Raw genomic sequence first — 27885 nt, 5'->3', positions numbered from 1 at the left:
TACCATATGAAAGTTTAGCTTCTTTTAGCCCCTGTTTGTTTTATTTATATATATATATATATATATATATTTTTTTTTATATTATATTTAATATTTACATTGTATTGCAAAAAACCCCAAAACAAGTTAAAATGAATTAATGAATATTGACTAATTAAACCTTCGTTATTTTTCCACCAGAAATGGACGATATAATTAGAAGAAGTGTTCTGAATGACGAAAAAAAAAAAAAAAGAACTGGAAAAGATACACAACTTTGTGTGCATGTGTCACAATGCCAGGAGGACCCATTCAGTGTTGTGTTAGAAAAATTGAACTCATTAACCCTTCATGGACATTATAAATGTTTAAATGTTGCCTCAGGTAAAGACAGGAAAAGAGACTATTACAAATTCAACTGCATCAGAGCTGGGAAAAAAAGTCGAAACAGCTACAGAGCAGTGGGCTGTAAGGCCTATGTTTCATTTAAAGTACTCAAATGTTGGAAAGACCACACAGTCATCGTGCAGCATACATATGATAAGCATGATGGGCATGATCCTTCGGACCCAAAAGACGCACATTTCAACAATATTTCCAGTGATTTGAGGAGGAAGATTGAGGAACTGCTTTCCCTTGGAACTAAGCCAGCCATCATACTAACCAAATGTCATAAATGGGCCAAAGAACATGGACACAGAGATCTTCACAACAGAGAGCATTTTGTCACACCACGTGACATTGACAGTGTTAGAACCTGCATGATGAGGAAGAAGCACTTTAACTGTGGAGACAGTCAAAGTGTACATACCTTACTTAATGGAAAACATCAAGAACATGTTCTCTTCTATCAACCATACACATCTGACCAAGAACTAATGATTGTTTTACAGACACCTGTAATGAAATCAAACATGGAGAACTATGCAAAACAGTTAGTATTTGTTGACACCACGCACTGCGTTAACCAGTATTCATTTCCCTTATTCACACTTGTTGTAAGAGATGATCATGGGCATGGAGTCCCTGTGGCCTATGCTATTGTCAGCAACGAAAGTCAGAAAACCCTGGAAACTGTTCTTGGAATAGTTTGTGAGCATTTCCCAACTTCCCCGAGGTAAATAATACATTGACAGCTATTAATTTTGAAATAATTCCTTTTCAAAAAAGTTATAACATGCCAGAATCTAATGCTATAGCTGCAGCATGGGCTGCAAAAAACTTTCCTTTCCAGTTGTTAAAGTTATTCCTATAGGCTGTATGCAGTATTTTATATATCTACTTGTGAGTTGAAATGTTTAATTTGGCATTGAAGTGGTGCTTTGAGATAGCAAAAACATTTTCATACTGTTTAATCTCATTTAGTGTTTTCTTTTTTTCTGTAGAGCATTTATGGTTGACAAAGACTTTGCGGAAATAAATGCTTTGCAGAAGGTTTTTCCAGAGTCAGCTATCATTCTATGCTGGTACCATGTCTTGCAGGTAAACCACATTGTTTTCTTTTCACGTTGTCTAAGGTGCACCTGAAACACATTTTTACAACAGGGTCCTGTTGTTATGATTTGCCTCATTGTGATATTCACCTACTCAGGTTAATGAATATAAAGGGATAAAATGTTGAGTGACTTTGTCCATTCATTTAAGACCACAGTGCACTCATCTTCTGGTGGCTGCTTCCCAAAGCTCTTTTTGACATTTAAAAATATGTTTGCCTGGTTGATTTCTGTAATGCACAGGTCCTCTTGTCCAGTGAGTGACAAAGTTATTTTTGGAAGTCAGCTTTCTTTTATGCTTTTTGTACAGCTGCTCCTCTGTCTCTCTCCAGATTAACTTTTTTTCTCTTACATTCACAGGCTGTTAATCGATGGCTTTCAAAATCAGAGTCCGGGGTCCATGGGCTTTCTAACACCCAAAAGAGAAATGAAATCATTTCTTTCTTTTGTAAGCTGAAAGCTTGCACATCTGTAAGTGTAATTTGTCTATTTCACATTTTGATTTCTTGATTACACTAAGAGCATAATAACTTTCAGTTGCTAAAAAAAGTTACAGAGAGATACAAAATAGCTTTTTGAAACAATTTCTAAAACTGGCTTCTTATCTTGCTTATCAAAACAAGTACTTAAGCTGTGCAGACCATCATTGTGTCACCCACTGTGCAGTAGAACTTGTGAGTGGGATTCTTTCACAGACAGATGCTGAAACCAAATATGCTTATAGGTTTAGTGTTCCTTCTTAGCCATTGTAAGGGAAGAAATAATTGCTTCTTAATACAAAAACACGACATATTATTAATAACTTAAAATTCTTAATGTTATTCAATAAAAGGAAAAGGGCTTCAATACATAATATTAAAGATTTCAATAGGTCTGTTAAATGGATTGAAATATATTCTGTTGCATCCAATTCTCTTAGGAGGACGACTTTAAAGCCACATCAGCAGAGTTCTGCCAGACATTTAAGCAATACCCTTTGGTGTGCCAGTATTTTCAGAAGCACTGGGAAGGCATTGGCCACATGTGGTGTGACTACGGCCGTCACTTCAGTCACGCTCGTTCTGAAACAAACAATGTGATTGAAAGGTATGATTTATTATTTTGACCTCATTCGATTGTATTGCTGAAAAAAAGATATTATGCTTTAATCCAAGAGGCTAAACTGAGTAGGTTCTTCATGTCATTGCCAGAACAGGTTTTAGGCAAATCCTTTAAATTCTAGCAGCGTTTTTTATGTTATCACGACAAAAAACAGAGTAGGTGGATTTGCCTAAATCAGCTAAACCGGCACAGAGCATTCCTTTATAAAAGACGTGTGAAATAGGTATTCCAATTTTTAAAAAAATAATACAGTCTTGGTTAAAACTTTAAATTCCTTCAATTACAGTTACTAATCATTTCAAATAACTGTTTTTCAGATTTTTCCACCGCCTGAAATACCAGTTTTTATCTGGCTACAAGAATAGGCGTCTGGATGATCTGATTGAAGTGCTCCTAGGGAAGGCCGACGACTACTTCTCAGTCATAAAAACCCTGCAAGATGTGGGCCGCATGAAAAACAGGTTTGCTGACACCTTGTCTCAAGTTTCAGACTCTGCTTCAAGACTGATGGAAAGTGGTTGGGCTCTTAAAATTACAGTCAAGAACAGCCATGGAGTTAATGCATATCAAGTCCCATCTGAGTCAAGAGAAGACATAGTGTATGATGTCTGCCCTGTTGAGTCCTACTGCAACTGTACATATGGCTTACGGGGACTTCTTTGCAAGCATCTAGTGTTACTTGCAAAATTAGCAGAGGTTGACAATGACATCTATCCAAACATGGAAACAGACATTTCTACCTTGGCAAGAATTGCAGTGAAAGAAAGGCATTACTTTGTACACTGTGAGGACTTGAAAGTGATAAAAATGCCAAGTTTGTTTGGAAATCTGTGTTTTTTTGCATCGGCTGAAACACTTCAGTGCACTTGTTGTACGTTCTCTCACTATAACACATGTGCTTGCCTGAAGGTGGCTTGTAGCCATTTTAAACAAATGAAAAACTCTCTGAAAAGTCCTCTATCAACTTTGAATGACACTCCTGTAGTTGAAAGCACAGACAAAAAATGCACAGAAGATGCGGTTGGAAAACTAAATGCTGTTTTAGACACAGTTAAACAGTGGGCATTCATTCCAGAGGGTATTACTGCAATGATAGATGAACTGCATACAAATGTCTTAAAAACAAAACAAGAAGTAGGCAAAAGTATATGCCAGTACGAAATAAAGATGATGCACTCAAAATTAGGCCATTGTATTCTAGCAAGAAACGTTCGGCCAGCATCGACATTCCAACAGTCTGTGAAAATGAATGTGAACAGTCGATAACCACTGAAAGAGAGACATCCTCTGGAAAAAATGAAAACCTTTTGAAATACAAAACAAAAAAGAGAAGAGTGTTATTCATTACTTTGGCTTGGTTGCTGTTTTTGATACAAATTCATCTGTGCCCATTGTAATATTTTCATATGTTACTATTTTTATATTGCTATGCATTATAAATAAAGGATTACTTATTACTATTAAAGGTCTGCATTTGTAATTGTTGGTATTATTTATAAAATATGCGCTCTTAAGTTTTTTGCTCCATAAAACGATACCTGTCACTTTTTGGACATAGAGTATCAGCTGTTGAGAACCCCCGGCTCATACAAAATAGAAGTAAAAGGTTTCAACATCCAGCCTTTTTATGATTAAATACAAAGTGTAATAACAGAGTTATTGGGGTGTGATTTTGTTAATAGTTAGTCTTAAGTATAAGTTTAATAGTAATGATGAGTAAGAAAATATAGCCAGAATAATGGAATGAGACTAACACCTGACCTCACACTGAGATTTGGTATGAAGTGGCATGTTTGTGCTAATGCTGACATTGGGGCTCAGAGTTCCTCTGTGTGTATATATTTGTGAACGTTAACTTGGCTAATGTCCAAGGGTTTGACTGCTTTCCTGTTGGATTGTATCACAAAGAACAGGGATAAGAGCACCAGTGGCCGTGCACACCCTCATCTCTCTCCTTCACCCGATCATTAGTGTTGGAAACCGGCATTAGCTCAGAGTAGATTAGACTTCAGTATATGCAAGTGATTTGATTTTATGATTATTTGATTCAGTTTTTTCTGTGTTCAAGCTCAATTACTTTAATAAAATATGTTGAATTCAAACAAATAAATAAACAAATAAACTGTGGACATTACAGTTTGAACAACATAATATCACGTTATTACAATATACATAATTATCACGTTCGTATAATATAATATTTATATTGTACGAACGTGATCCTATATTGTACGAACGTGATAATTATGTATATTGTAATAACGTGATATTATGTTGTTCAAACGTGAAAAGTATATTGTACAAACATGATAGTATATTGTACAAACAGGAAAAGTATCTTGTTAGAACAATAAACCTTTCACGTTATAACGTGATACACTTTTTTTTTCTTTGGCCTGGGTGGCAGCTCTACGCTTCCGTAATAAACAGCACTATATCAATTTAATTGTGAAGAGAAATCCCCACAATACGACACAGTTATGTCTAAAATAGTTTTGTGTAAAAACTGGATCTTGAAACGTCCACTTTAATTACACAGTCCTGGTGTGCAAAGGCAAAATTACGAAAAAAGATTTCACTTTAAACATTTTTGGACATTGTTTAGTTATATTGTGACTTACTCTCACAGAAGATACAGATGCCACAAACAGACTTTGAACAACGCATGTGCTTGTATGCACCACATTTCTGGCACTGCACCTGTGAATTAAAAAAAAAAAAAGAAGAAGAAATAAACAAACAAAAAACAAATGAACAAAGTCCATTATATAAACAATCTATATGGCTAAGGACATGTCATAGTGTACCCGGTCTTTGGCTGCAATCACACACCAGCACTGACTGCACTTCCTAGTTCGATCTGCAAAATATAATTTGTTTAAGTACAAGTTACATTTTCCAATGTTAGAGAAAAAGAAGGCAGCTAATTTTATCTTTACCTATTGAGGAAAATAAGTAGTGGCAAAGTCGGGACCTGAGCTTTGTGATTTCAGTGTTGTACTCCTCCACTTGTGTTTTACCGTCAATGAGAGATTGGGCAAACTAATAATTGACAAAGAAGAAAAAAAAAAAAAAGAACAAAAAGAATTAGATTAACAAAGAAATGTTTGTTTGTTTTTTAACCCCCCCCCCCGAGAAAAAAAAAAAACAGAGCAGCCAAAGCAAAGCATTACTGCTGAAATGGTTCAATCTACAAAAAAAATTGAGATTTTACCATCCTGCCTCTAAGGCTTTAAAAACTGAATAGGCAACAATGTAAACATTACTTATATAGGTTAAAGCTATAGTTTTCAGTACCATTATGACATGCACTCCACATGAGTTCCCATCCTGTTGATGTGGGTGGCTCACATGTGACAAGGTCCACTCTCCAGTGCAGCCTCTTGCTGAAGCAAATGAGCTGAGAGATCGCAGTTATTACAAATAAAAAGCATATAGAGAAATCAATAACCACGTTTGGTAATGATTTCAATTAAATTAAATATGTTATGTTAAATATGTTAATTAATTACCTCCAGTTTTTCAACACCGCACTTTTTCTGACCTCCGACTCGCCAAATGAATTCATATAGACTATGGTCCTCTTGGGTATGTCACAAAACTGTTTTGTAAAAAGATGGATATGGTAGGCTTGGGCCTTGAGCTTTCCTAATGAGGGACACTGAAAAGTATCATGCACTAGAGAGAGTGCAAAATCTGTGCAACTTACAAACAAGGTCCAGTGGCTGCCGTTTTCCAGACAGGCTCCAATCAATTTCTCATACATCTGAAAGATGTTTTTCTGGAAATGAAAAGAATGTGACAAGTATGTTTTTCTGTCAAGAATGACACTGCAAAACTGCGAAATCTTGTCAGATGAGACTTGTAATTAATTCTGCAGATACACAAACATATAGAAAGTGTCATTTTTTGTTTACATTAATTAATTTCTATAGTGTGTACAAAACAAATCAAGACCACAGACTCAACACGCACCACTCAATTTTTGGTGTTCTTTATCAGTTGACCAAGACAGAAATGTTTTAATCTGTGTGCATTGCTTTTGAGCAAGTCTTTACACAGAAAAGGTTTCAGAAAGGTATTTTTCAGGTTCTTCTGACAAGGCTTCAATTTTGGAAAATGCTGTTTGTTTATAGTGGCAACTTATAAACCCTTTGTGATAAGAACATAGTTACCACAGTCCAAGTCATACCTTCAAAAAGTATGCACTTTGTGCTCTTGTGGACCCATCCAAAATTTTTCCAGTGATTTGGCTTGGTATTGGATAAATGTGAGGGAAATTCTATAAAAATAACATAAATACACCTATGTTTTCAAATACATTACAAAAAACGTAAACATGCTATGTCATTATGATCAAACAAGCTTTTCAACATACCTCACACTGCAAATAGATTAGGCCATCTATTACCTTATAAAACAAATAAATAAATACATATAAATAAAAACAGAACTAAGGAATACGATTCATTAAGTAAATTGTACAATAAAGTGTATTTAAAGCAGAATTTAACATTAGTTTTATGACAACATAAAAGGATTTTTATGTCAAGAGGTACCTCATCTGAAATGTTAGTCTGGTCAAACATGGATTTCAAACTATCGGGTTGTTTTTCTTTACTCGAAGAGATCAAATTATTGGTGGGGACAATTCAATAATCGCTCGATGTTGGTAGGGACACGTCCCTTCCGTCCATGCCAAATCTACGCCCTTGCAGTGGTGTTTAACTGATTGTGTTTGTCCTCTGTTCACTTGTAGCAGGACAGATGAAGAGAAGATATGGAGTTGATATACAATCTTCTCGGCTTGGAGTGGATAGATGGCAAAATTATTTTAATATTTTTGACTGTTTCTCTACTGTTGACAGATTTTCTGAAGAACAGAGTGCCAAAAAACTTTCCTCCTGGACCCTGGGCTCTTCCTTTCATTGGTGACCTTCATCGTATCCAATCTACCAGACTCCACCTGCAGTTAACAGAGGTATGAGTCCATTCCTAAATAAAAAGTTATTATATTATAATAAAATTAAAAAACATTTGAAATTGAAAAAAAAAACCCCCTTCTTTCAACCATACAGATTTCACCTGCAGCTCACTGACTAATAATAAAAGCAGAAAAATAATGTGAAAGGAAACAAACATGTGAAATGAATCACTGGAGTGCAAGGAGGCATAATTTACACCGAAGTAGACAGAGTCGTTATTTAGCTAGCATGAGGCTTGAAGGAACTGTATCATGTTTAAGGATATATACTGTGTGTGTGTGTGTATGCATGTGTGTGTATATATATATATATATATATATATATATATATATATATATATATATATATATATATATATATATATGGATGGGTGCAAACTGCATTTCGTTGCTCTGTACATGTGTATTTGCAATGACAATGAAGTTGAATTCTATTCTATTCTATATTTAGCAAACTTTTTAAATCAAATGTACACCAGTATATCCTGCATTAGAAATGAAACTGAATTAGTCCATTTAAATAAATGGAATAATTGTACATTTACGTCAATGGGCAATAATCTTTAATAGTTTTTTAGTTTCTTTCTTTGAGGTTTGGACTGTTGGTTTAACCAAAAAAAAATTATCATTATCATTTTCTTGCTTGGAAATTGTTATTTACTTTTTATCTTAGTTTTTTGTTTGTTTGTTTGTTTGTTTGTTTGTTTTTTACTAAAATTCTACTGAGAAGTGAAATGATTGAGAAATACTTTGTATTTGTATTGCATTTGGCTTCCTCCCGTGCCCATGAGGGTAAAGTGAAGGGTTCAATAAACCCAAGAGGTTCATTGAACCCTTCACTGAACTGGTATTTATTGCTCACAAGTTTAGCTATTTAACTGAATATTAACTTAACGGCCTCATTACAGGTAGGCTAACACCTGATATAGTGACATTTTCATAACTATAGGAACTTGTCTTATTGCCAAAGCTGTTCTGAATTCCCCACTCTGCTGAATGCAGAATAAGGATATTTTATTAATCTCAGAAGAAATTAACTGTGGCCTACTAGCTTACAGCAGTTCTGATATTAAGTAAAAAACAACAAAAACCTTTTCTTATATAAATTGCAAAATATGAATATATATAATATATACTACTCCTACTTTCATCTCCGTAATAATAACCGCCTTCGTCCCTCACTCACTCCACACAGTACCACCATACTTGTCAATGCTCTTGTCACATCTCGTTTAGATTACTGTAATTCTCTTCTCTATGGTCTACCTCATAAATCCCTCCATAAATTGCAGTTAGTTCAAAATACAGCTGCTTGTATTATTTCCAGAACTAGATCCACTGAACATATAACACAGCTCCATTGGCTTCCAATTCACCTCCGTGTCAATTTCAAGATCCTGCTTCTCACTTTCAAAGCGCTTCATAACCTAGCTCCTCCATATCTATCCGATCTTCTCCATACATGCTCCCCCCCGTACACTCCACTCTTCTTCAGCTTCCCTTCTGTCAGTTCCACCTGCTCACCTGACTACCATTGGACTCAGAGCCTTTAGTTGTTTTGCCCCAAGACTTTGGAATGCACTTCCACTTGTTCTCCGGACCACACACTGTCTCACCACTTTTAAATCACGTCTCAAAACTCATCTATTTAGAATTGCATACACCTGATCTGTCTTAGTCCACTTTTACCTGCTCAGTTTTTATACTTGCCTTCATACGTTTATGACTGTTTATGTCGAAATTTTATTTTACCATGTTTATTATATTTCTCTTTTTTGTTTCCTTCTCTTTCTTATGAGGTAATAGATAGCGCTAGAATAATTTATGCATTATGTTTGACGACACAGATTATAAATCATATGATTTTGAAGTAGGTATTGACCCTGAAAGGAATGTGCTTAATACAATTAATGTCACATGTGATTATTTTACAGAGGAGCAATTCAGGGATAAGGTTGATATAGCCAATACATTTTCTTTAATTCATATTAACTGCAGAAGTCTTTATAGAAGTTTTGCTTCGATTGAAGATTTTCTGTATAGTCTGAGAGGCAAGTTTCAAATAATTGCTCTGTCTGAAACATGGTTAGATGAGAATAAGGGTTGTAATTTTTGTATTGAAGGATACGATTTGTACTTTGTGAATAGAATTAAGACAAAGGCAGGAGGGGTGGCACTTTTCGTTAATTGTGATTTGAAATGTAAAAAAGTTGAATGTATGTCTGTTGTTATGGATGATTTAATGGAGTCTGTGACAGTAGAATTGGATATAGAAAAGAGAAGTAATATAATTGTAACGTGTATATATAGGAAACCGGGATCACAGATTGAGTTATTTACAGAAGCAGTAGAAAATTTATTGAGTAAGGTTAAGGGAAATAAGACTGTATGTTTGTGTGGTGATTATAATATTGATCTTTGTAAAGTGACAAATGATAAGGCTTCGTCAGATTTTTTTGAATTATTATATGGTAAAGGATTTTATCCTTTAATTATAAAGCCGAGTAGAATAATGGATAAATCAGAAACACTAATTGATCATATTTTTATTAATAGTTTGGAGAATAATATTGAAAGTGGCCTCATCATAAATGATATAAGCGATCATCTACCAGTCTTTTTTATTTTCGATTTAAATATGAAAAGAAAGAAAGAAGCTAGTTTTGTGAGTTATAGAAGGTTAAGAAATGATGAAGCAATTAATAGGTTTAGACAAGATCTCATGGAAACGGACTGGAAGGAGGTTTATGTTAATGAGGTCAACATTGCATACGGAGTATTTCTAAATATATATTTGGCCTTGTATGATAAACATTGTCCATTGATATCATTTAAGCATAAGAAAAAGAATATAAATATGAAACCTTGGATAACTAAGGGTCTTGCAAATGCGTGTAAAAAGAAAAATAATTTATATAGGGAGTATATAATATATAGAACTAAAAATGCGGAAATGAAATATAAACTATATAAAAATAAGTTGGTATTAATATTGAGGAAAGCTAAGAAAGATTACTATAATAAAGTTTTTCAGGAAAACAAAAATAATATTAAGGGCATTTGGAATATTTTTAAAGAGGTATTGGGTAATAAGAACACACCCATAGTTCGGCCTAATTATTTTATTAATAATAATCAAGTTGTTAAAGATAAGACCGAAGTAGCAAACGAATTCAATTCTTTTTTTGTAAATGTTGGACCTACCTTAGCAAATCTAATCAGGAAAAATGATGATCCAGGAGATGAGGAAGCCTGGATAGGTGATAATAGAATGGTTAATTCCATATTCTTAGCCGATACTACCATAAAAGAAATAGTAGCAATCGTAAAAAATTGTAAAAATAAAAAATCTACTGATTGTGAAGGTATAGACATGGTCATAATTAAAAAGACAATAGATTGTATAAGTACTCCTCTTTGTTATATTTTTAATCTTTCGCTACAGTCAGGAGTATTCCCTGACAGAATGAAAGTGGCAAAAGTAATACCATTATATAAATCAGGAGATAAGCATAGTTTTAACAATTATAGGCCAGTGTCTCTTTTATCACAGTTTTCAAAATTGCTAGAAAAACTCTTTGCACAAAGACTTGATAGTTTTATTGAAAAATATCAACTAATACATGAAAACCAATTTGGATTTCGTAAAAATAGGTCAACGGCATTAGCGTTGTTGACTTTTATTGAAGATATTTCATCTGCAACACATAATAATAAATACACAGTGGGAGTATTTGTTGATTTAAAAAAAGCTTTTGATACGATACAACATTCTATTTTGATTTCTAAATTGTATAACCATGGAGTGAGAGGAGTAGCATTGAATTGGTTAATGAGTTATTTAGAGAATAGGTTGCAATATGTTTATTATTTTGGCAATACTTCTGAAAGACTGAAGATTGTATGTGGTGTTCCTCAAGGTTCTATTTTGGGACCTAAACTCTTTAATTTATATATTAATGATATTTGTGACGTATCTAAAAGGTTAAATTCGATTTTATTTGCAGATGACACAAATTTTTATTGCTCTGGAGAGAATTTGAAAGACTTGGTTGAAATTATGACTTCTGAGATGTTAAGAATAAAAAAATGGTTTGATGTAAATAAATTATCTTTGAATCTGACAAAAACGAAATATATGATATTTGGCAATCGTGTAAAGGAGGATAAAGTCATTATGTTTATAGAGGAAGAATTGATTGAAAGAGTTACTGAATTTCGTTTTTTGGGTGTAATAGTGGATGAGAATTTGACATGGAAATCTCATATTGAACATATTAGAAAGAAAATGGTCAAAAGTATTTATATTCTGGGTAGTATAAGAGATTTATTAAATTATAAAACAATGCGTATTTTATATTTTTCTTTGTTTTTTTCATATATCAACTATTGTGTTGAAGTTTGGGGGAATACATATGAGAATACCATAAAACCTTTAAACCTATTACAGAAGAAAGTTATACGAATAATTCATAATGTTAAATATAGAGAACATACAAACAAATTATTTATAGAATCAAAATTATTAAAATTAGGAGATTTAGTGAAATTACGGACATTATTAATTATGTTTAAGGCTAAAAATAATATTTTGCCTTTTAAGTTACAAAGAGTATTTTTGATGTGTTCAAGGGGAGAAGAGAATAGAAGGAAATTTTATTTTAAACATCAGTTAGCCAGGACTACACAAAGATTAATGAGCACAACGGTTAGGGGTATAAGACTGTGGAATTCACTTCATTATAATTTAAAGAATTGTATAAATCTACAATGTTTTAAAAAGTGTTATATGTTTAAAACGATAACTCAGTATGAAGAATGCGAATGAATGTGATGTTGGTTTGGGATTCGACCGGAGAGAAATGTCAATATTAGTTTGTTCCTGATTTTTGGTGCCCATCGGTGATATAAGTTCGACGGTAGATAGGGGGCAGGGTTTAATAAGAATATTTTCTTCTTCCTGCTCCTTTTCACACATGGTTGTTGTGTTTTGTTGATAGAAGATGTGGTTGTTTTGTTTGATTTGTAGTACCAAGTGTGAAATAAATAAAAATGAAATGAAATGAAATGAAATATATACATATATTTTTTAATGTTTTTTTATGGTATTGTTCACGTGTTATTGTAAGGTGACCTTGATTATTATTATCATTATTATTATTATTATTATTATTATTATTATTATTATTATTATTATTATATATAGCCTCCTCAGAATGTATCTTGCTCCAAAAACAACAATATACTGTCTGTGTTCAGTTTGCAGAGAAATATGGAAACATTTTCAGCCTTCGACTCTTTGGTGGTAGGATTGTGGTCGTTCATGGCTACAAACTTGTGAAAGAAGCCCTGGTTCACCAAGGAGAAGACTTCGTGGATCGCCCAATTATACCCATATTTGAATCAATTATTGGGAATAAAGGTAGTGTTGGCATTTTCCCTCCAAAATTCCAAAAACTTGGTTGAACTGATCACATCAGGTCTAATTTAATTTTTATTTCCAAAAGGTCTTGTGATGTCAAATGGTTATCCCTGGAAGCAACAGAGGAGATTTGTTCTTCACACATTCAGGAACTTTGGTCTGGGGAAGAAGACCCTGGAGTCATCCATCCAGCAGGAGTGCCAGTATCTCACAGAGGCTTTCACAGATCAGCAAGGCACAAAGAAAAAAAAACAATATAGTTACATGTTATCTATGTTTAGTATGTGTGTTTATAAAATTTAAATATAATTCACCATTGCTGACATGTTTATAAGGTTCACAGTACTAAAGCACATGGCCTAAAAGGTTTCCTTAATAATTGTCCCACTTTTCTTTACCTGTAGCTCATCACCTGATTTATGCTTTAACAAGGAGTTCTAATCAGAGGCCAAACATTAAAAACAGCACCCACTCTGTTTCTCCACTTGTTGACATGCATTATATCCTGTTCATTTGATTTTAGTGTTATTGATATAGCTCCAATTCTTTGCTAAGATTCACAATTATTTGCTGAAATGTTCTGAAACACTCGGGACATTTCCCTAATCCTTTACACCAAAGTCTATTTGACACCCTTGGGTAAGAGTTGGAGGTGCATTTCACTTGCAATTTTCAAGGTCCCCTTTGTTCCCAACTATGTATTTGAATTTTAATTTAATTAATTAATTTTTTTAATTTCATGAATGTGTTTTTTCTCCTCATTTTGCAGGCAGACCCTTTAATGCTAAGAACCTGATTAATAATGCAGTCTCAAACATCATCTGCTGTTTGGTGTTCGGCAATCGATTTGAGTACACTGACAAGCAATTCCAGCATATTCTCCAGACAATGAATGACGTTGTTCGATTACATGGAAATTTGACAGTACGGGTGAGTGCATGTTATTCACACATTCATGTACTTCTAGTTACAGTCTCAGGCTTGGATGTAAATGTGTGCTTAATCAATTTGCATATCTATCTGCTGTGATGTCCACTTGGCGGTTTTTCACCACTGTGCATTACAAGTGAAATACACTTGTAATGCACAGTTATTGACACATTTAATTAATTATTTATGTATTTCACATTTTAATTAATTATTGACACATTTAATTAATTAGGGGACATGGGAGAAAAAAAATTAAGACGGACTTTTGCGAGATCTCGCAAAACATTTGCAAGATCTCACAAAACTAACTCGAGATCTCTCAAAACTTTCTCGCGAAAGTTGAATTCCAACAATGGCGGCAGCTACTTAGTTGTAATATTACTCTTTCTGGGTCACAAAATACACTTTTAAGATATTTTGAGGCGTGAATGTAGTTGTGTAAATGTCAGATACCTGCTCGGTTTACAAGACATCACATATTTGCAAAAGTGCTCCGACATTTTTGGAGATCTGACACCCACTAGCTCGAAGCTAACGAGAGGTCTAGACCTACTACAGCCGGGAGGAACACCGCTTTCCCGGCACATCGTGCCTCGACCTCCCAGTCGGCTTCGAGCTGGCGGCCTCCGAAGAATGCGGCTAAAACTTTTGCGAGATCTCGCAATACTTTTACGAGATCCCGAGTTTGTTTTGCGAGATCTCGCAAAAGTCCGTCTTAATTTTTTTTTCTCCCATGTCCCCTGCGGGGCTCCGTAATTATTGACACATTTAATTAATTATTTAATGATATATTTATTTATTTCATTTTGGCAGTCCTGGCGCCTATGGAACGCCAGGACTGCCATAATGAATTAATTAAATGCACCATTAAATAATTAATTAAATGTGTCAATAATTAATTAAAATTGGAATTAATTAATTAAATAAATAGTTATGACACATGTAATTAATTAATTATTGACACATTTAATTAATTATTTAATGATATATTTATTTATTTCATTTTGGCAGTCCTGGCGCCTGGCTCTCATCTTTTTTTTTTTTTTTTTTTGTGTCCCGTTTGGATCTATAGCCATCAGAATTGTTGTCTTGAGGCCAAGAAAGATGCCAAGCGGATTTATTTTACCAAGTGGATCATCATGGCCTTGCCATATTGGTCCATTTGATTGACCTTTATTATAATTATGAATTTATTTTATTTTCAGTTGCAAACGGGACAGACATAACTGTGGGATAGGACAGGGGGAAAGAATGAAAGAAAACCAAAGGGGAGAAGAGACGGTGAGAAGGGGGGGAAGAGAGAAAAAAAACAAAAAAAACAAAAAAAAACTCCTGGGTCACCTGTATGGAGAAAAAAAACCCAGAGGAGACAGCGAACAACAAAGAGCAACATAATAATAGAAAAAAAAAGCACCATCACAATAAACTAGCTAGCCATAGATATCAATAGTTACTAAATAATAAACGATATTGTGCAACACTCAAGATAGACAATGCACAGTGTGCTTTGAGGCAGCAGCCAAGAAAGCTGTAGTCCGCGTCTGTGAATATCCATGTGTACACCTGTGTGCATACCTGTGTGGATCAGCATGCTTGCATTCCAAAGGTTTCTCCATGTAAAGATCTGCTAGGGAGTGTGGGGAGCCACAGCCCTGTCCTTTATGGTATCAAGCAGGTATGGAGGAGATCAAAACTCCAGACATCCAGAGGCCCCCAGAACACAAGAGACCAAGGAAGACCCACAGAGGGGCAGCTGCGCCACTGTCCCAGTAAGAGCTAAGAGCCTGGCTCTCATCTTGAAATAATTTTATCTGTCAGCCTCACCCATCAAACTCAGGGGGCGGGGTTAACGCTGATCGAGTCAAAACCATTGCTTTGGCCTGGTGGCCATTGTTTCTAGCACACAACAACCGGCATGTGGAAGCTAACAGAACTGAACTTTGAAAAACCCTGTTTGTTTGTCACCAAATACCGTTTTAATATTTTTTTAGCCGAGAATGTAGTGGTTTAATCTTCATGTGTCTGGTCGGTTTGTCAAGATAAAGCCTCTTTGCAAAAGTGCTTCGATGATTTCGGAGATGTCTGCCCAGTCTCACGGCAAAGCGTGGGATAGACCCGCTCGCCTCGCAAGCAATCCCACCGACAAAGCGCAGGCCCCGGTACACAGCTGTAGTAACCCCCGCTGACTTCTTTTACTGAGGTTATATTTATCGGTGTTTTATTTCCTGATGTTCTTATGTGTCCTACGCGTTTCAGTCGCCAATTCTGAATTATAACTAACATTAAAAACATGTTTAAGGAGGAGAGAGAGCAAATAAATCTGTTTAACATCTGATCTTTGGGTTTTTGTTCAGTAATCAGCGTGACCTGTGTATAAACGCTTAAAAGAGATAACGTTGGTGTTTCTGTCATGTAGTAACTGCTGGCTTTAACTGTACAAAGGTTGTTCGACACTATGAAACACATACAGACTTCATGATGTTCGGCTAATATTTTTATTGTGAATATTAATCATGAGGGTAAATGGCCCTGTACACCACGGAGCGAGGTCAGCATATCCACGATATCCTCAGCTCCATGAGTTAGCACAGAGTTTCTCAGCTGACTATCTAACTGCCAACTATTCCAGAGACGTGAAAATATACAGCATAAAGAAAAGTGTAAGAGACTCAGCAGCAGATTAGAATAACAATTATACATTTAATAAATCACCAAATGAGTCCAAGAAACGAGCAAACCTGTTCCGACAATTTGAGTTTGTATTCCTTCAGCTGCAGACTCGCTGCTGTTTAAATGTTTGAAAAGGAAGATTAGATATAAAAAAACGTCAAACATAGACTCAGTCTGCCTTCACATTTGATATGAGGCCAGCACGTATAGTGGCTGTGTCCTGTTTTAAGATCATACGTGTAAAATTGTTGTCTGACTTCCGTCGATCCAGCCGCTCAGAGTCCGTGGTTACCATGGTTACTGCATAAGCAGCTATAATGTTAACAGCTGGCACTGAGGAAACCTACCGGCAGCATGGGTGTTTATGTTTTTCATTGCAAAAGAACTGTCTGAATGGTTAAGTTAACTTGGATAAATTATAGTTAAGGAGTATCACAGATAACGCCCACGTGAGCTGTGTGACTGTTCACCACTACACTGAAATCAGTAGGCTATTACTGAAATACATGTGCTATATCATAAACTGTGATATAAATAGGGAGGTCCTATTAACATGTTAAGTTTTAAAGGACACCTTCCTGCCTTTAGTCTCCTTCATGAGCAGTATTAGTTTTCTTCTAACATCCAGAAGTCTGCACGATGCGTTTCATAGTTTGTAACAAGCCTTTGACAGGTAAACATAACATGACCGAAAAAGCAGAAGAAAAAAAAAAAAGAGAGAGAGAGAGTGTTGACATATAAAGAGAAAATGATCTCAATTATGGAGACAGGCAAATGGTTCATTTATGTTTGATGTGTGTTTATTCCTCCCTAAATATCATCGGTGAAGTTTGCCATGCACGTCAGATTTTCCTGCGCATTTTTATACCTCTGCCAACAGAGAGAGAGAAAAAATCACATTCTAACAGACAGCTGGTGCTTAGAATACAGTTGAATAACTATTAAAAAACAGATGATATTTAGATGATAGTTCAGTCTAACACATGTGCCAGTGAACCATTAAACGTCTGTGAAACTATGCAGTTATGAAACGTAACTTTAACCTCAGCCAAACCGATTTGCTCAGTTGTAAATAAAACAGCGAAGTAAACGTGACCTGACAGACAGAACCTGAGTGAATGAAGTCCAGCGTTTAACCACTGAGAGCTAAAACTCAGCTGAGGTTTGAAAGCTGTGTGCCGGTGATTGGACATCAGCCGCTGATAAAGCTGTTCGCCTATAAAGTGCTCTGTAAGGAAACAAGCTCCAGCAGCTCTGCGCTCGGGGAAAACACTATATTTACTTATCTTGTGCAGAAAAATGCGCTGACATTGCTTTATATCAAGCACCGGCTGCCCAGTTAAACTGTGACTATCACCAGGTAACGTAGGCGTGTTTCTTGAATTAGCAGCAGGTGTTAAACAGCTGACAGGTGAGGAGGAGGATGCATGCAGGTAAACTGAGGGTCTGTTGAGCTGATCGCTGGTTTCGTGAGAAAAATGTCAGCTCGTTCTTTATGTTACAGAAGCACAGAGACACAAGACCAGGCGGAAAGAGACGATCGTTCGGTGAAAATGAGAATCTGCGAATGCAACATGTGGAACACGGAGAGTGGAATATGTAAACAAACCGGTTAACGTAACCCCCTGGGTGCACTCTGCATGCTAACTGTTAGCAGAGCTAGTGAAATCTCTGAAAACATCTGAGCACTTTTGAAAACATGTTCTATGTTGACAACCTGACCAGACATATGGCGCGACATTCGCGGCTAAAACACTGTTAAAAGTGTAGCAGATAAAATTATTTCAAGATGAGAGCCAGGCGCCAGGACTGCCAAAATGAAAAAAATAAATATATCATTAAATAATTAATTAAATGTGTCAATAATTAATTAAATGTGTCAATAATTAATTAAAATGTGAAATACATAAATAATTAATTAAATGTGTCATAACTATTTATTTAATTAATTAATTCCAATTTTAATTAATTATTGCCACATTTAATTAAATATTTAATGCTGTATTTAATTAATTCATTGTGGCAGTCCTGGCGCTCCATACAAAAAGACTTTTTAATAAACTTCATTGAGCCTTTTTTACTTTGACACCGAGCTGTTTACAAACATTGTGGCAGTGATATGTTTCACACTAAAATGTTCGAACCATTTTAAAAATGAAGAGAGACGGACAGGTCACAAAGCTGTGTGACTTCACTCTTAACTAAATTGCCCTTTTGTTTTCTTTGTTTTGTTTTGTTTTCTTGGTGCATGCCCAACTTGTGCCCTGTATAGAGGTGCCATCCAATAATAAACACACTTAATATGAAAACAAACAAATGACCTACCTAATTACCTATACATGAACTAATTCAACTAAATAATTATCCCACCTTTAAGTTATTACATTAATATGGTGGCCCTGAGAGGCCAAACGGACTGCAACTTAAGAAAACACCAGCAATAACAAAAAGGCTGCAAAAGCAAACAAAGCACAACGGAAACAGGAAAAAGGAAAACACAAATAGGAAAAATGAAAACTGATTTCCAAAAGCACAAGAGAAGTTGATCTGGGGAGACAATAACCCGATGGACCAGTTGCAGGAACCAAAATATGCTAAGAATTGCGTTGGGAGACGCTTAAAAAAAGTTATTTTAAAAAAAGCATTTAAGCTCTTATAAAGAGAGTAGACCAGAAGTCCAATAACAAAATGCCACTCGGGTTCATACTGGGAGGGCCGTTCTTGCAATGATACAGCTGCAGGTTTCAAACCTAAAATTCATGAACACACAGTAATAATGATCTTTATTATTGCTTATGTTAATACGGCCAGTCAATTATATAATCTGGTTACTGTCTTCCTGCTCTGCAGATGTACAATACAATACCCTGGCTGATGAAGTGGCTGCCTGGATCACACCAGACGATATTTATCTTGACAAAGAAATTAGTTGAATTTGTAGAAACTAGGATCAAAGAACACCAGGAAAACTTTGACCCTTCATCACCAAGAGACTACATTGACTCCTTTCTCAAAGAAATGGGAGAGGTTAGTGTTTTAATGTCTATCTCGATTTGCTTTTATGAAAAAAATTAATTCCCCTCTCGCCTCTGCAAGTAGTCTATCCTTCAAGCTCAGGTCCTCTACCAGAGGGCTGGGAGCTTAAGGGTTCTAACTCTAACTCTTCTGGACAGAGGGATCTGCTGGAGCCATTCACCTAACTTGGGAGTCACTGCACCTAGTGCTCCGATTACCACTGGGACCACTGTTACCTTCACTCTCCACCTTCTTCAGCTCTTCTCTGAGCCCCCGGTACTTCTCCAGTATTTGGTGTTCATTCTTTGAGATGTTACTGTCATTGGTACGTTTATCAGTACGTCTTCTGCTACATCTTCTCCTGCTTGTCTACAACTACTATGTCTGGTTGGTTAACCATCACCATTTTGTCTGTATGTATCTGGAAGTCCCACAGGTTCTTAGCTCCGTCATTCTCAACCACCCTAGGGGGTGGTCTGTCCTCAGTGTCTGCAATGTTTCCTTCTGGTAGTGTGATCCCCTCCGTTCTGACAGCCTTACCTCTCTGAGAGGATTTAGGTCTATGCAGAACATCAGTGGGGACAGTGCATCTCCTTGGTAGATCCTGTTGGTCTCTAGTGTTGTTCGCCACATCCCCGTTGAGTTCCTGATGAAGGCTCTTAGGGTCCTGTTGATCTTGCACTGTTACGGTGCACTCGGTGCAGTGACCCCGGAGCAAAGCAAGTGGCTCCAGCAGATACCAGGAACAACATCCAAGATCTCTGCACCTTCATGGGGGCGAGAGGGGAATTTAAAAAATTTTATTCTTTACTTTACAAAACGTTTTGATAAGATGGTTTGTATTTATATTGTGTACATAATCAAATATAACAATTTTCTCTTGTATCATTGATAGAAGGAAGATAAAGATTCTGGGTTTTATCTCGAAAATTTGATGGCTTGCACAATGGACCTGTTTAGTGCTGGAACTGAAACCACAACTACTACTTTACATTGGGGACTTTTATATATGATTCACTACCCTGATATACAAGGTGTGTCAGGGTAATATCTATCAGGGATAAATATTTGTGAGCTTAGTCAACTGTGCACAACACTTATTTTCCTGTTTTCTGTGTGTGCAGAGAAAGTCCAAGCTGAGATAGATGCTGTGGTTGGTTCATCCAGGCAGCCGTCTACAAGTGACAGAGAAAACCACTGATGCAGTTATTCATGAAATCCAGAGAAGTGGAAATATTGCCCCACTTAACATACTTCGCATGGCAAACAAGAACACAGCTCTGGATAAGTACTCAATCCCAAAGGTACACAATCAACCAGTAACAAATGTGTGCCAGTTAAAAAGAAAAACTCTGAGATAATCAGATGTGTCAAAGGTACATACTAATAATGGATTGCATTTATATAGCGCTTTTCTAGACACTCAAAGCACTTTACAATTCCACTATTATCCACCTTTCCCTCATCCACCTGCTGAGCTCAGTGGAAGCTCCGCCATAGCCACCACCAAACAACTGAGTTATTTTTACATTTTACACATCGGCCAGCTTCTGGCCAGTCCACAGGTTTGTAGCTTGAACCTATTCGCTGGAACGTTGAGGACAATATAATTACACAGCAAGCAAGACACGAAGTAGGCAAAGTTCTTCTTGTTACTCATGCATGAGGGAGACCTGCATGGAGCCAAGTGTCGTTCCACCACTTGACCTCCGTCAGACTCTCAGCCAGGTTCCCCACAGCACTCCTTTTATTGTGGTTACATGAATATGCATAGGGTCATTAACATATAACATCTTACATAGGTATACATGTGAACAAAGAATTGTGTGTGTGTGTGTGTGTGTGTGTGTGTGTGTGTGTGTGTGTGTGTGTGTGTGTGTGTGTGTGTGTGTGTGTGTGTGTGAGGTCAAGATGTGACCCTGTGAAGACTCCCCAAAGCTGGTGCCAGGAGTCTAGCGGGTCCATCTGAACAAAAGGCTCTTATACTTAAAGAGATGTACGTGTGTTTGCTATACCATATATCAACAAAGAGAAGATAGGACCTCTCTTATGTTCCTAGGATGTGGGTGTGCATTCACACCAAGCCTTTGTAGCCTGCTAAAGATCACACATCCTATCACTACACAATTGATTATACACCTCTAAGTGTATATGGTTAAATATTTCTAAGCATAAATGACAATCAACAATACAAAACCTAACATCCACCACCTTTCGTTGTTTATACTGTTACAAAAAAACCGAATCAACAAACACACACAAAAAAGCCCATAAAAACAAAAACTCCCCATTGGCCCACCGGGCAGATGCCTGCTATGCATGATCTGATGGCCAGTCCAGCTATGGCTCCAGGAGGTTTTTAGCGTACATGATGTGATCAGCTGACCTGCTCTTCTCTGTAGATTTACATAATTACACAACAAGTGTAGATGTGTTTTTTCATCCATCCTGGCAGATGTCTATCCCCCTACACTTTATACAGAGTTGCTATAAAGTTTAAATTCAGTGAAGTAATCTAAGCATGATCATCTAAAATGCAAAGTCGCTGCTACACTTGATGTAACCTAAATCAGACCAGGAGCACCACAGCTACTGTGCACCAGTCCAACACAGTGCTTTACTGTAAATTCAGCCCTGTAATGCAAACTAACCTGTTTATCCTGGAAAAAAACTACCCAGTATTTCCATGCAACATTTGAATAGCACAAAGTTAATATAGGTTAGTTTGTTTTGCAGGACATTTTACGACAATGAAAATACATAACTTATCAAAACACATCATACACAGTTCAGAATCAGAATCAGAATCGTGTTTATTGGCCAAGTGTATGTGCAGACACATACAGGGAATTTGGTTCCGGTAGATGGTGGCTCTCAAGCACAGTAATGTAAATCACACACACACACACACACACACACACACACACACACACACACACACACACACACACACACACACACACACACACGTGTCTATATATACACATTACACATACATACACAAAGCTGTGTAAACCAACTATAAATAACGAATCTAAACTTATATACATAAAATACGGAAATGAATGAGGTGGAATGAATACTACAAAATGTACATAAGGTGCAGCTGCAGTCTGGCAGTGGGAGCAGTGTGACAGGTCAACTGTTAAGAAGGGAGATGGCGAGGGGAAAGAAACTGTTCCTGTGTCGGGTGGTCCTGGTCTGCAGGCTTCTGTACCGTCTGCCAGAGGGCAGCAGATCAAAAAGTCTGTGTCCAGGGTGTGAGGGGTCTGTGATGATTTTCCCTGCCCGTTTCCTGGTTCTTGAGAGGTACAGATCCTGGATGGAGGGCAGGGGGGTGCCGATGATCCTTTCTGCTGCCCGTACAGTCCGCTGCAGTCTGCTCCTGTCCTGTTTAGTGGCTGCTCCATACCAGACTGTGATGGAGGAGCACAGGACAGACTCAATGACCGCAGTGTAGAACTGGATCAGCAGCTCCTGTGGAAGACTGTACTTCCCCAGTTGTCTCAGGAAGTACATCCTCTGCTGGGTCTTTTTGAGGATGGAGTTGATGTTGGTCTCCCACTTCAGGTCCTGGAAGATGGTTGTACCCAGGAACTTGAAGGTCTTCACAGTTGACACAGGGCTGTCTGGTATGGTGAGGGGGAGCAGAGTTGAGGGATGTCTCCTGAAGTCCACTGTCATCTCTACAGTCTTAAGAGTGTTCAGCTCCAGATTGTGCTGACTGCACCAGAGTACCAGCCGCTCAACTTCCTGCCGGTATGCAGACTCATCACCATCTTGAATGAGGCCAATGACAGTGGTGTCATCTGCAAACTTTAGGAGTTTGACAGCCGAGTTCTTGGAGGTGCAGTCGTTAGTGTAGAGGGAGAACAGTAGTGGTGAGAGGACACATCCTTGAGGGGCACCAATACTGAGGGACCAGGTTTCAGAGGTGATCTCCCCCAGCCTCACTTGTTGCTTTCTGTCTGTCAGGAAGCTGGTGATCCACTGACAGGTAGCTGGTGACACACTGAGCTGGGAGAGTTTGGAGGAAAGAAGTTCAGGCACAATGGTGTTAAAAGCCGAACTAAAGTCCACAAACAGGACCCTGGCATAAGTTCCTGGGCGGTCAAGATGTTGTAGGATGTAATGCAGCCCCATGTTCACTGCATCATCCACCGACCTGTTTGCCCGGTAGGCAAACTGCATAGGGTCCAGCTGGTGGCCTGTAATGTCTTTCAGATGGGCTAACACCAGTCGTTCGAAGGATTTCATGACCACAGACGTTAAGGCGACAGGTCTGTAGTCATTCAGTCCTGTGATGGTGGGTTTCTTGGGAACAGGGATGATGGTGGAGCGTTTGAAGCAGGAGGGAACTTCACACAGCTCCAGGGATCTGTTGAAGATGCGAGTAAAGATGGGAGCCAGCTGTTCAGCACAGGTTTTGAGGCAGGAGGGTGAGACGCTGTCTGGTCCGGGGGCTTTCCTGGGCTTCTGTTTCTGGAATAGTCGGCTCACATCCTGAGTGTGTATTCTGAGTTTCAGGGAGGAGGAAAGAGGGTTGAGAGGTGTGGTGGAGGTCGTTGAGTCTGGATTGGAGAGGGCGGTGGTGGTCGTTGAGTCTGGATTGGGGAGGGTGGGGGTGGTCGTTGAGTCTTGATTGGGGAGGGTGGGGGTGGTCGTTGAGGCTGGATTGGGGAGGGGGAGGGTGAAGGGGGGAGAGGTGGAAGGTGTGTTGGGGTCAATATCTGAAGCAATGTCCCTGGGGAGGGGAGGGTGGGGCGTGGGAGTCTGTCCGTCTCAAACCTGCAATAGAAAGTGTTTAACTCGTTGGCCAGGTCTTTGTTTGCTTCAATAGTGGGTGGGGGGCGTCTGTAGCTGGTGATTTCCTGCAGGCCCCTCCACACTGACGCAGGGTCGTTGGCTGAGAGCCGTTCTTCCAGCTTCTGGGAGTAGATGCTTTTAGCTGCTTTGATCTCCTTGGTCAGTGTGTTCCTGGCTTGCTTGTACAGGGCCCTGTCACCACTTCTGTAGGCGTCTTCCTTGGCCTTACAAAGATGTTGGAGTTAAGGAGTGAGTTTATTGTTGTTGTATGTGCAAAAGGTCTTTGTTGGCACACACACGTCTTCACAGAAACTGATGCATGATGTCACAGGGTCCGTGAGCTCATCTAGGTTCTCAGATGCAGCTTCAAAAACAGTCCAATCAGTGGAGTCAAAACAGTCCTGCAGTTCCTGCTTTGCTGCGTTAGTCCACTTCTTCACAGTTTTGACTACAGGCTTGGCACGTTTGAGTTTTTACCTATAAACTGGAATAAGATGGACCATGCAGTGATCAGAGTGTCCCAAAGCTGCCCGGGGCACAGAGCGATAGGCATCTTTTAGAGTGGTGTAGCAGTGATCCAGTATGATGTTGTCCCTGGTGGGGCAGTCTATATGCTGTCTGTATTTAGGGAGTTCGTAGGTTAGGTTTGCTCTGTTCCAACATGTGGTTAAAATAATGACATTGCATGTAAGCTTTAAATTTTTTGTTTAAGAGTCACTGTGCAGTCTTCAGCTTTAAATCTAACCTCTATTCTTCCTCTCCTGTCGAGTTTGTCTTCCCAAATCTTTATCTCCCAGTGAAGTTAGCTCTCATTCTCTTCTCTCCCTGTGAAATCCATCAACTTGACCTTTAGCTATGAACGCACTGTGCGACAAAGTGCACACAAACAGCTTGTGTGTTTTCTGATGTTTGCTGAACTAATAGAAACTGTCTGTGAAGGTTTTTTCTCATCCGAGGTGAAACGTCTTCCAGGAAACTTAAAGAAGTCCAGACACTTTTCTTTTCAGGCTACTTAGACTGATAGAAACATTGATTTTTAAATTGCATGCAACTTAAAAAACACTCGCTTCATGCATCCTCCTTATCTGTAGCACTAGCTAGATGCTGAAGTACCGCCAACACAACATACGGATACCTGCCTTATTAAAGTTCCGGCCAACTTTAACCCCTGAGTATAAACGTTATAAATGATAACTCTGAACGTAAAGTAATGAGCATTTTCTGAACACGTAAGGAGTAGAAAGTACAGATATTTGTTTAAAAATGTAGGGAGTAAAGTAAAAAGTTGTCAGAAGAATAAATTTTCAAATACAGATACCTGAAAACTAGACCAGGTGACCCTGAATCCCCCCTTAGTTATGCTGCAATAGACGTAGGCATGGGGGATTCCCATGATGCATTGAGTTTTTCCTTTCCAGTCTCTTTTCTCACTCACTATGTATTAATAGACCTCTCTGCATTGAATCAAACATGTTATTAACCTCTGTCTGTCTTCCACAGCATGTCTTTATCCTGTTTTCCTTCTCTTACCCCAACCAGTCGCAGCAGATGGCCCCGCCCCTCCCTGAGCCTGGTTCTGCCGCAGGTTTCTTCCTGTTAAAAGGGAGTTTTTCCTTCCCACTGTCGCCAAAGTGCTTGCTCATAGGGGGTCATATGATTGTTGGGTTTTCTCTGTATCTATTATTGTACGATCTACTGTTCAATAAAACGCGCCTTGAGGCGACCGTTGTTGTGATTTAGCGCTATATAAATAAAATAGAATAGGATAGAATAGAATAGAATACAATTGAAAATTCTATTTACAGTAATAAAGTTACTTTGTTACTTCCCACCTCTGGAAACAGAGCAAAGAACAGTTACAACTCAAATACTCAGATACTCAAATACCAAGTGTTGATGCTAAAGAACTGTAGCCAACGGGAAGTTCAAATCCTGCAATTTGAACAAATGGTATTTTTCAGGGCACCAAGATCTTGGCTCCATTGCACTCTGTTCTACATGATGAGTCTATGTGGGAAACTCCACATTCCTTCAACCCTCAACACTTTCTGGACCAGGATGGAAAATTTAGGAAGAGGGAGGCCTTCATTCCCTTTTCTGCAGGTTAGTCATCAGTTGCAATCCTTTAAAACTCTGGTAAATGCTGTTTTAGGCAGAAGTTAAAAAAATGCTACATGTTGCTGCTTATGGTCAACTTTTTGTATATGTAATATTTTATTTTGATTATTTGTAGCATAATCATATTTACACTACTCAATACAGTGATAAAGTGGTGAAGTAGATACAGATTAGCAGATACTCTGCTGCTTGTTCCTTGCATTAAATTGTGTGCTTTTAAATGTTCTTGTGCTTTATTTGTTGATCTAAATGAATACATAGCTCTTATAAGCTGTGATTAGCGTGGAAACCCAGTAAATTATGTATTTCAAACATGTAGTCTTGTGTATTCTCAGGTAAGCGTGTGTGTCTTGGGGAGCAGCTGGCCAGGATGGAGTTATTCCTGTTTTTCACCTCCCTGCTGCAGAAGTTTTCAGTTACTGCACCTGCTGGAGAGAAACCCAGTCTGGACTTCATTTTGGGTTTCACACGCAGTCCCAAACCTTATCGTCTGTGTGCTGTGCCACGTTAGAGCACGAGTTATCCTCAGCTGAGCATGTCTGTTTCTCTGCGCTCTCAATGACTGTCTTCTGCTATTGTTTTTGATGCAATGCATAAAGAATATCTGCTTTACTGTTCTCTCTGTCTATCTCTAGCGCTCTAGTGTAAGTAATTAATAAGTAATATATATTTTAAATTGAAATTGAACGTATTTTAATTTTGCATGATTTTTCTGAATAAATATGGACTCACAAATAAAATAATCCTGATGCAATAAAATCCACAGACCATTACAACCTCTCAAGGGAATCACCAAAACGTCGTACTTATGATATTTTCTCTGCACATTGGATTTGTTGAACCTGTAAATAATTTATTTAGAGATTATTACACATATAAAATACTTTTTTAAAATGATCACTTACCAAAAGAATGAAAATCTGAAAATAATAGCAGAAAACCAGCAAATCTTCACACAAGTCCATCTTTGAGATGATGGACTTTTGAAATTCTCTTCTTTTATCTATATAATTTTTTAAATGGTTCTCCGTGAGAGAAGTTAAACAGGTGAGATGCCTTCCTCACCTGCATAACTAGTGGTCAGTGCACCATATTGTCCTTCCTTGTCTATGGAGATTCAGTACAGCATCTTGTAACTATTTTTTCTTACTGATACTTTGTTTATGCTTTTGTTGTTGAATCTCACGTGTAAAGGAGATTTCAATCTCAATAAATTACTTCATAAAAATACCCATTTGCTATTAGAAAAGGATACTTTTTTTAAACGAACTGCCTTTGCATTCAGTTATGTGAAAAAGATACCGGGACCTGGTATGTCAACAGCACCGCCTACAACTGCAAAGCTCTCCAGCGAGTAGTGCGGTGCT

The 27885-nt window shown here is 37.7% G+C and overlaps 2 protein-coding genes and 1 pseudogene across 4 annotated transcripts; 2 read left to right on the top strand and 1 right to left on the bottom strand.

Annotated features, from left to right (window-relative positions):
- The first annotated feature begins 131 nt into the window (after positions 1 to 131).
- On the top strand, positions 132 to 4042 carry LOC146680138 (uncharacterized). Its single transcript, XM_085447705.1, has 5 exons — positions 132 to 1096; positions 1365 to 1461; positions 1833 to 1943; positions 2392 to 2558; positions 2891 to 4042. Exons 1-5 carry the CDS (start codon positions 183 to 185, stop codon positions 3837 to 3839), a joined length of 2238 nt encoding a protein of 745 aa, XP_085303831.1. The 5' UTR covers positions 132 to 182; the 3' UTR covers positions 3840 to 4042.
- Positions 4043 to 5004: 962 nt separating this feature from the next.
- Positions 5005 to 7168, bottom strand: LOC146680137 (uncharacterized). 2 transcript variants are annotated; one of them, XM_085447721.1, is made up of 9 exons: positions 7133 to 7168; positions 6952 to 6984; positions 6766 to 6855; positions 6283 to 6354; positions 6086 to 6174; positions 5871 to 5973; positions 5513 to 5615; positions 5381 to 5433; positions 5005 to 5273 (listed from the first exon to the last, which is right to left on the bottom strand). In XM_085447721.1, the coding sequence occupies exons 1-9, from the start codon at positions 7160 to 7162 to the stop codon at positions 5175 to 5177; spliced, it is 672 nt and encodes a 223-aa protein (XP_085303847.1). In that variant the 5' UTR covers positions 7163 to 7168; the 3' UTR covers positions 5005 to 5174. The 2 variants fall into 2 exon arrangements, with proteins under 2 accessions (XP_085303847.1, XP_085303846.1); XM_085447720.1 differs by having other exon boundaries at positions 5006 to 5273; positions 6086 to 6354.
- A 140-nt stretch (positions 7169 to 7308) lies between these two features.
- Positions 7309 to 27748, top strand: LOC146680136 (cytochrome P450 2J2-like; annotated as a pseudogene). Its single transcript, XR_014917861.1, has 9 exons — positions 7309 to 7554; positions 12817 to 12979; positions 13065 to 13214; positions 13749 to 13909; positions 19430 to 19606; positions 20490 to 20628; positions 20719 to 20898; positions 26362 to 26503; positions 26854 to 27748. The product of XR_014917861.1 is annotated as a cytochrome P450 2J2-like (transcript).
- The last annotated feature ends 137 nt before the right edge of the window (positions 27749 to 27885 follow it).

Source organism: Copadichromis virginalis, linkage group LG23 (assembly GCF_057382275.1).
Source record: "Copadichromis virginalis isolate Kocher_CV1m ecotype Utaka linkage group LG23, C_Virginalis_male_GT1.1, whole genome shotgun sequence".
NCBI classification, from domain to species: Eukaryota; Metazoa; Chordata; class Actinopteri; order Cichliformes; family Cichlidae; genus Copadichromis; species Copadichromis virginalis.
Note: the sequence above shows the minus strand (reverse complement) of the source record. Positions and strands in the feature narration are given on the sequence as shown.